Source organism: Struthio camelus, chromosome 8 (assembly GCF_040807025.1).
Source record: "Struthio camelus isolate bStrCam1 chromosome 8, bStrCam1.hap1, whole genome shotgun sequence".
NCBI classification, from domain to species: domain Eukaryota; kingdom Metazoa; phylum Chordata; class Aves; order Struthioniformes; family Struthionidae; genus Struthio; species Struthio camelus.
In genome coordinates, this window is record NC_090949.1 from 13,344,184 (window position 1) to 13,353,676 (window position 9,493).

General features: G+C 38.0%; 1 protein-coding gene across 1 annotated transcript in view; it reads left to right on the forward strand.

The window, feature by feature from the left end:
- The first annotated feature begins 56 nt into the window (after positions 1–56).
- The window catches only part of FNDC7 (fibronectin type III domain containing 7), a 15,366-nt gene continuing 5,929 nt past the window's right edge, over positions 57–9,493 (forward strand). Inside the window, 8 exon segments of the mRNA XM_068952183.1 lie at positions 57–815; positions 1,045–1,063; positions 2,157–2,414; positions 4,541–4,795; positions 5,474–5,734; positions 6,216–6,473; positions 7,843–8,097; positions 8,868–9,125. Of these exon segments, the coding sequence (XP_068808284.1) occupies positions 753–815; positions 1,045–1,063; positions 2,157–2,414; positions 4,541–4,795; positions 5,474–5,734; positions 6,216–6,473; positions 7,843–8,097; positions 8,868–9,125 (1,627 nt within the window). The 5' untranslated portion in view covers positions 57–752.

A 9,493-nucleotide genomic window follows, 5' to 3' on the forward strand; every position in this document is an offset into this window, starting at 1 on the left:
GAAAACACGATGTGTTCCCACAGGGTTAAGCAAAAATAAATAAATAAAAGATCGTAAGGCCCGGAAATGTCAGTATCTCATGCTCAGAGGTAGCGCGTACGTTGGGAACGCAGCGCTGGGCGCGCGAAAGGCCTGGGCAGAGGGGCGGTTTCTTGCCTGAACAAGACAGATAGAGCGTTTCTTAGCAAATAAAGACTCGCTGGCAGGAGCTGTAGTTGAAGGTGGGAAGGAGGGCGAGCAGGGCAGGACTGTATGACGAACTCGGAGGAAATTTCTACCTCCGCTTGCACAGCGTAAAACACGACCAAAATAATTGGAAGGGGCTATGACGTTTTCCCATCCAAACGCGAACAAGACGAGGGAGTCATTCCAGATGGAAAAAAAGCTGTTCAAAAAGTTGACAAAACCAGCGATACATAATGAACTGAACAGCAAATTTAAAATTTACCCTGGGCTTAATTACTTGATGGATCGCGCACGCGCAACAGAAGAATGGCATCCTGTAACAACAGCCGGTCTGCCTGCCTAAAATTGCTCTTTCCATGCCTGTGCTGGGCGCGTTTCAGGGAGGGGTTTTGCACCTGCCGCCAGGTGAGAGCGCAGCAAGGAGGAGGGGGCCCCCACCCCAACTCGGGCTGGGTCCCACGGCGTGACGCCGAGGACACGAGCGCTGCCCAGAGGGGACGGCCAGCCCTCGGAGGGACCTGCCTGAGCTCGGCCCGGCCGGGAGCCTGCAGGAAGGCTCTCACAAGATGCGCAGCGGGAAAAGAAAATCCTTCATAGTTATCGGACTGATCCTCAGCAACTTGGAAACGGTGAGAGCAACCCGGTTTCTTTCAAAACGTTTCCAAGAATACTTTGTGCTTTGTAAAAGCCAACTAAAAATTAGGGACTGTTTGATTGAGACGATCTGATACTTGCTCCTACATCTGTATTTTTTGTTACTGTTACATTTTTGCATGCATTTACAACTGGCTTACTTTTAAATTTCCCAGATAAAATATTTCGCCTCGTATTTCTAATTTTCTGCATCCTCCTTTTCAGATCTTTTCAGCTAACACAGGTAAATCTTCCCATTTTCTTTTTGCATGCTTGTTTTTAAAGAGGCCTGAAGAGAACACATACATTTCTGATTTTTAATAAAATATTCTGTAAATTGTAGCAGCTTTATAAACAAAAATTGTCTTAAAGTCTGCTTCTGTTTAAAAACTGTATGTTGATATCTTTACAAATGTGAAACGCTCACTTTTTCGGAGTCCCAGGTCTGTTAAACATTCACACAAATATTTTTACACACCACTTTTGCCATGACCTTAGAGTGAATCAAAGAGAATACTTAGCTGGGCAAATTGTGCTGTTCAGTACGATACCTACATCACTTTGCTACAAGCAGGCTTCAGACTTGCCCATATTTGCACCATTATCCTTTGTGTCTCCTAAAAAAAAAAAAAAGCAGCAACATTATCTTCTAAGTGCTAAATATTTTTAACGCTTTGCAAAATTTTATACTTTATTCAACCTCACATTCTTTGTGAGGTTGAATAAACCTCCTACTACCTTAAATGTCAATCTTCACATGACATAAATGTGAATATTGACTATTTAAAAGTGTGAGGAACGCAAGACTGCAAGGAATACACTCACAATTCATTCACTAAGCAGGGTGATAATATATGTTTCTACATATACTGAACTGTCAGAGCCTTAAATGCTAAGTTATTTTAGCCATTTTAGCCATGTTGTTGCGGTTTTTGGACACTTACTGTAGCACATTATTCTTGTCATGATTTGCAAAATATACATTTGATCCTATTCATGTGTAGAATACCGTTGATACTGGGTGCATTTTCATACAGGGATTATATCCAGTGTTTTCAATGCTCTAAAAGTTAAAAAGAAAGAAAACTGCAGCATAAGGAGCTTTTAAGAAAAATAGCCGTCATCATAAAATGATATTATGAGCACAAGCAGCAGTTATTACAGTAAATAATAGATTACAGAGTGAATGATGGAAATAGCATTCCAAAATTAGCATAATGCCTGTCTTCTGAAAATTAGGTCCCATAAATGTTTGATAAGGCACTGAACAATTTTCTTGCCAAGATTTGACTAAATTCAGAATTAACTAAAATGTTTTCCTGTTTTTTCTTTTTTAGGTTTCTCTATGTCTATATATGATGTGACATCAAGAAGCATTTATCTCAGATGGCCTAAGTTCTCAGGAGCCTCTTCTTACAGAGTTACAGCTACTCCTGTGAATACTGTAGGCCAGTCATTATTGGCTTATTTTAGCGATGTTACCCTTAAAGGTAGTCTGACTTCATTAATTCCCAATACTATTTACATTATACAAGCAGAAGCCATTGACAAGAATGGAATTATTGTGGCTGAAACACAGATTATGCAGTCAACAGGTTAGTAAGAAAGGCTTTGTGCAGTATAATTTCCATTGACCTCTGTAGGACTGGGATTTCATCCTGGATATTTTATTGTACTTTTAAGGATAGCTGCCATTCTTGTCGCATCCTTTTGCTTGTTCATCTATTGAGTTCAGTATTGGCATAATTAGCTCTTTTTCCTCCTCTGTTTTTTTAATGTATATGTGTTTCCCTGACCTGCCATTCATTCACTGCTCACCCAGTCAGACTGCAGCTTTCTGAATTCAGCTGCCCTGATTTTCATTACAAATGCGGATGTGAATCTATATACATTTTTCAGTAATGACAGTGATAAATGGTATTTTGGTTTCATAGCAAAAGGACTATGCAGCAGTCCTCCTTTTTTGTTTCATCACTGAAATGCAGTTGAAAAACCGTTGTTGAAATTCCATCTTTAAAATACTTTAACTGACAAGTTTTAGAAATAGACATTACTTTTCCAGTAAAATTTGTACCTGTAGTTTAATTCTGATACAAATCACATGCTATATATTCTCTGCTTTGCCTTTGGGCAAAGAACTCCCTTAGGCTTGTATAAAGGTTTCCCACATATAATTTTTCATGAATTGTTATTAAAGAAAGATTTTTAAAAGGGGAAAAAAATCATAGTGTAGTAGCTGAAAACCATCCTAAAGATAGTAAGAGACAAATCTGCAAACATTTTGTAGGTATGGTCATACAGAATATGTATTACCATTTTCACAAATAGGGCAAAAGAGAGTGTCTGACTAAAATGCTAAAAGAGAAAACGCTTGAGTCCAAATCAGCAGAGGTAATGTTTGTGACACTTGCAAAGGTCTCTGAAATCCCAAGTTAGCTGCCTTGCTATCGAGGTGTTTGCCTCAAGGAGCATACTAACATACAAATATTTTTCATTTCTTTTCCTAATTATAGGTGGGATACACCTTCATTTTACCTTTTTTTTTTCTTCTGCTGAGTCTTTTGCAGTCTTGCAACATACGGGCTTGCTTTATACGTGCAGATTCTAGTCTGGAAATCCTGAGTACGGAACATAAATTGCTTGTAGTTAAGAAGCGCACCCTGTGTAGGCACTTTTCTGACTACACTGCGTGACTCCTCCTGAATGGCCTGTGGCATAGGACATTAGAAAAGCATTTAACTGCAACAGTTGATATGTCGTATTACTGTATATCTGATTAGACCTGCTCTGAGCAGGGGGCTGGACTAGATGACCTCCAGTGGTCCCTTCCAACTTAAATTATCCTATGATTCTGTGATATAGAAATACTTATGATTCACCCTCCTATTTCAGATTGCTTTGTATAAACATCCACTACTTGCTGGTTATTATATAGCCAATTGGCTACAGGGCAAGACAGAAGAGAGGCCTCCCAGTGCAGCCTAGATTAAATAATGGTCATTTTCAATAGCAGTTTCAAAGGTACTGAAAGGTTTTCATTAAAAGATGAAAGTTGATCTAGAACATCTCAAGACTCCATGTATCTTGTTAACGTTCATTAAAACTTGTTTTAAAACCTATACTAAGATCATTTGTGGAATGCAGTGCCCCATGGCTATCCTGGGACAGCTCCAGTTAAGTCAATAAGATGCTATAAAGAATGATTCTGGTCCTTTTTCTACCCTGTCTGTAACACTTCAGCCCAGCAGTTGGTCATTAAGCATATGAGAGATCAGCTAAGAGAGAGAAAATACTGGTTTTGAATTAGGAAAAAATCAAGACATGACTTACATCTATCAGCAACCAGCAGAGGGGAAGCGTACAAAGCCACATCCTCCACAGTACCCCTCAAACTAACTGATACACTCTTTCAGTCTTTTGTCTTTAAAAGACAAACGTGTGGTCATACCCGTAGCAGATCTTCCTGGAGTTCTCAAGTAATACACGGTTTGTCAATAGTCACTGCACTTCAGGCACTGAAAAAATACCAGTACGTTTCCTGAAACAAAAGTAATTATGTGATATATTTTTTAACTTTTTAAAATCAAAGAAAATTTTAAAGTATTAATAGAAAGTATAGATCATTTGTCCTTATCAGTTTCTGAGCAGTGCTCAGAACACTCAGCACTTCACAGGGCTGAATTCCCTACCTTCACCTTGTCTATGGGTATTTCCTTTCCAGCTCCAGACATACCTGTTATTGACCAAGCTTATTCAAAGCTTAGCAACAGTATTACAGTGGAATGGAGAGCTGTTCCTGGGGCTACTAGTTACCTACTGACTGCACAAGATGGAGATTCCTTCATTGAAACTACAGTTACAAATTCACCAGGCACAGTGACAGGATTGACAGCTGCTACCGTGTACAGAATCACTATCAGATCTATAAATTCAGGAGGAAGAAGCCAACCTTCATCTTTCAGAAAAGCAAAAACAGGTAGACTTTATTTATAATTCTGTAATGTTGCTATAATTAAAGCATTCATAGCTTATAAATTTCCTTCTATTTTTAGAAAACATTTGGAACAAAACAGGCAGTAAGTATAGCCCAGAGGTATACCAGTTCTGAATTATTATAATGCTGTACTGTAGAGCATATTGAGCAAATTCACCTTGCAGTTTTTGAGAAACAGAATTTGGGTGCTGATTTAATGACCAGTACAAGAGCCTGAATGAAAGTTTGTGACAGTACTTAAATTAAATGTCTAGCGTTTGTACAAACGTATGGATTTTATTTCAACAAAAGACACTGCTTGAGAGAGTGGAAGGAGAAACAACTCAAAGTATAAAATAATAAGACAATGTAAAACTTAGAGGATAGGAAACGCAGCATCTTCTTAGTGGTTTTCATTCCTCTACACATTCACCTTTCATGCTTTGGTGTATGGGTTATATTCATTTTGCAAAACCTGTAGTATCATAATGGATGTACCAAATCAATTTCCTTATCTATTCTGACAGTCATGCATTAATTTATCCTTCCGTTTTTGTTATTACTGAATTTGTCTCAAAGAGTTTGATGATTGTAGTTTCTGTGTTTGAATGTGGAATTTGGCTCCCTTAAACACATTATTAGAAATCCAAAGGCTTAATCAGTGGTGCTCTTTCTCAACAGTCCTGGCTGCTCCAATTCTGTCGGCAAGTTCTCCAAGTTGTGACTCCATTGTCGTGAGCTGGAAAGATGTGTACATGGCAGCTGGATTCTCCGTGTCCCTCATGAGGTCAGATGGTTTGGGCAGAATGCTGAAAGAGAATACCACCAATACCTCGTTGATATTCAGAAATCTAGACCCAGGAACTCTCTATACCATCAAGGCATATGCCTGGAATGCCAATGGGATGCCTGGAGATGATTTCACATGTAACCAAAGAACAAGTAAGAAAATTTTTGAAACCAAAGCAAGCATACTAGGAAGTATGTATGTATACATGTGACTGTCATGTTTTTCAGTGATACATTGGGCAAAATTTCAGCTCTTACAAATTTTATCCTCACTTCAAAGTTCATGGAAACTCAGATGAGATGGCTAAATTTAGTGAATATAACTGAGGCAAAGACTTTACCTACCACTAAAGTTTTACCCGGGACAAAGCTGGGTAAAAATTACATAAGCTGGAACTGATTTAAGGATTTTTCTGTCTGTGAACAACAAATAATCAAATAAAGCATGAAATTTCAACAGAAAGCTTTGTGTCAGTATAAAACTAGAACTCTCTCTTTAAAAATGTATGTCACTTTAGTACGAATAGGATAAGATCTGCATCACAAAAATTATATTTTGTTTGCAAGTTCTGAAAACATCATGTTTGTAGGCCATATGCTAAGTTTACAAGTTTTCCAAACTGTTATACCATAGGTCCGAAGACACCAGCGGATGTTCAGGTAGCTTTTAATAGTGGCACTTTAGGAGCTATTGTTTCTTGGACGCCAACAGAAGGAGCTCTAACTTACAGTGTGATAGCCTCCAATAGACTCTTGAAATCGAAGTGTAACACGTCTTCTACCTCCTGCAAGGTGCCATCACTCCAGTGTGGATCAGAATATTCTGTTTTTGTCATAGCGCATAATGATGCTGGATCCAGTAAACCAACTACTGCAGTAAGCTTAAGAACTAGTACGTGAACGATTGTTCTTTATATAGCTTATGATGTTTTGATATATATTTCTTTAACTTCAAATGCAAATGAACCCATTACAATTCATGAGTGGTTCTCAAGTAGTTATTTCTGCTTCTGAAATTTTGTACATGAACTGGCTCATGTATCTTCTGATTTCGGGGATAACAGTCTAAACTTTCTTCATACTTCTGTGAGAAAACTTGGAAAGGTGTATATGTGGCTGGTTGAACCAGTAAGCTTGCATTTTCCTGTTATCAGAAATACCTGTTCTGAGGTCAATTTCCTGAGTGAAAAACAAAAAACACTACAAAAACCCTACCTGTGTCATCTCAGTCACAGATTGGAAGAAATCTGTAGGGAAAGAATAGCTTTGAGGACTAGCCCTAGGCGGAGAACTGTGCTAGGCGAGATCTAGGAATTACTTAGAAAGCACGTCACAAATAACCACTTCCAGCTGAAGTTGCACCATAAATTAAGATATAGTCACAGGCCATTCTCTGGTAGCAGCTTTATGAGGGCAAAAGGTTGCTACTCTCAGCTGCTTATCACCACTGCCATGTCAGAGGGTATTGCTCCCTGACCTGTTAGAAGAATTACACATGTAAGCAAACCTAAACCATTTTTGTTAATATGTGCTACATTAAAGGCACAATATTCAAATTACTGAACGTAACCTTGCTCATTTTGACCTCTTATGGATATGAGTTAGAGATACTCACATCAGCAACTCAGAGGTAGATCTAATGGGATGAGAGCTGTGGGCTGTAATCTTTCCAGTCAAAAGTGCTTCAGCTAGATGATGCATCTTCTAAGAGCAGCGAGCTAAACTTTTAGAACCAGAAAAAAAGGGAAGAAAAATGTTATTAAAACAAAAAACATGGATTTTGCAGTTCAGTGTGAAATTTTGGGATGTGACCAAACAGGAAACCTGAGTAAAAGACCAGTCTATTCAGATACAGACACAATGAGTTTCACACCAGTATGTAAAGGGTTTTCATACAACGGCTTTCAGATGCCAACTGCTGTTCAAGCTAGTTTGCCAAACGTCATCCGAAACTACAATTTGTGAACACAGAATGAGCCAATTCCTTTTGAATACTGCCTAGCAACTCTGTTGTTGTTCACAGGGACTCCTTAAGCAAATCTTTTATGTAAGAGATCAAGGTAGCCTATCTACTTTGTTCTATAAAAATCTTACTCACTTTTCATCTAAATGTAAATAGCATCCTCCGTAAAGCCAGATGAGTTGCTGTTTTCTACTGTTCAAGCTGAGTAGATACATTCTGTATATCCCTCTTTTTTTCCTAAAGTATAACTTAAATATTCTAATTTTTTCCCTTTTTTTTTTTTAAATGTTGTTTTCAGTCCCTTGTGCACCAGGAGGTATATCAATTGAAGAGAATGAACCCGGTATCCTGTTGGTATCATGGTCTAGTGTGAATTTTGGTCATTATTATGTGGTTTTTGTGAAAAGTGATGATGGCTTGGAAGCGCACTGCAACACATCCCATACTCGATGCAATTTCCAGTCAGACTGTGGCTTCACCTATTTCATTAGTGTCTTCGCATATAACAAGGCAGGGCAGAGTCCTTTAGGTGATGTATTCAATTACACTACTGGTAAGTAGAAATGTATTTTTGCAAATTCATTTAGATCCATTAACAGTATGGTAGAGCTGACTGGAAGTTTTTATTGGAAGATAATGACTTAAACCTCTATTTTTATTCAATTCTTGGCCAAAATACAAGAAAGATCAACAGAAAAAAAAACAGAACACTTCAAACTGCAGTTGATTTTAACTGCAGTGGTCAAATGCAACAATACACTTACAAACTTAAAACTAGTATAATTACTCATAAATATCAGACAGGAACATAGGGATAATATACAGTCCTGGAAGTCATGACATTTGAATTGCAGGCTTGGATTTTTTCTATTGGGAAAGACCTAGCAGAGTCTAAACTTCCTCATAGTCAGTTTTCATATTTGTAAAACGAAAAAGTAACCAGTTCAATTGGAAATTGTGAAGGATGTTGTAAAAGTTTCTTGGATAATTTCTAGATGCTTTTGAAATTTTAAATCAAGGGACTACATACTACAGACATCTGGGATTTGCATGTAGCTTTTTTTGTGAACTAATTAATGGCTTGCTACAGGTTGCTATTACCCTTTAAGTATATAGAAACTTACCAGTACCTATACATTCGAACGTCCTCTGTTGAAGTGGAAGGAGAGATACTGAATTAATTCAAAAAGTAAGTTTGGTATGCATAAGACATATTTGGAGATCTAAGATCAAAAGAACACAGATATATGACACGCTGCTCAGTTTAATGTCAATTTTCAGTTCACCTCAAAGTTTCCATCTCTGTCTTTTCTCCGTTTTTAGCACCTTGTTGCCCCAGCGACTTCAGTGCCGTGTTCGTGTCAAGTGACACGCTGGAGATTACCTGGTCTCCTGTCCGTGGTGCTGAAATGTATGAAACAAAAGCTGCTGACTGGACTGGTGTGGTGCTGTGCAATGACACGGCCACAGCATGCACCTTATCGGCTCTACAGTGTAACACCCAGTATAATATCACTGTTTATTCTTTCAGTGAAGTCAGGGGCAGCAATAAATCATGTGCATCTAAATACATGGCAACAGGTATTATGATTGTTCTTATTTTCCTCAGCAGAAGAAATAACTAGACGCTGCAGAGATTCATGGATGAAAAGCATTAACTGAGTGCCAAGTTACTGTAACAGATAAAAATGGAAAAAATCTACCGAAAGTGTTAAAAAAGACACTGTAATCAGAGACCTAAAGAGGGACTTGCATTGATAGCTACTGCATGCTTCAAACTTTTGAAAAATCAAATTTACAGTTGAACTTATTTTTGTATGCAAAACCTTTAGGTTGGCAGTTCTGTCAAGAGTTCTAAATTCTCACCAGAAGTAACCATTTAATTTGGAACAGCACATGATTCTTAGTTTGTCTATTCTAATTGGAAGTTAATATTCATGTATACTTTA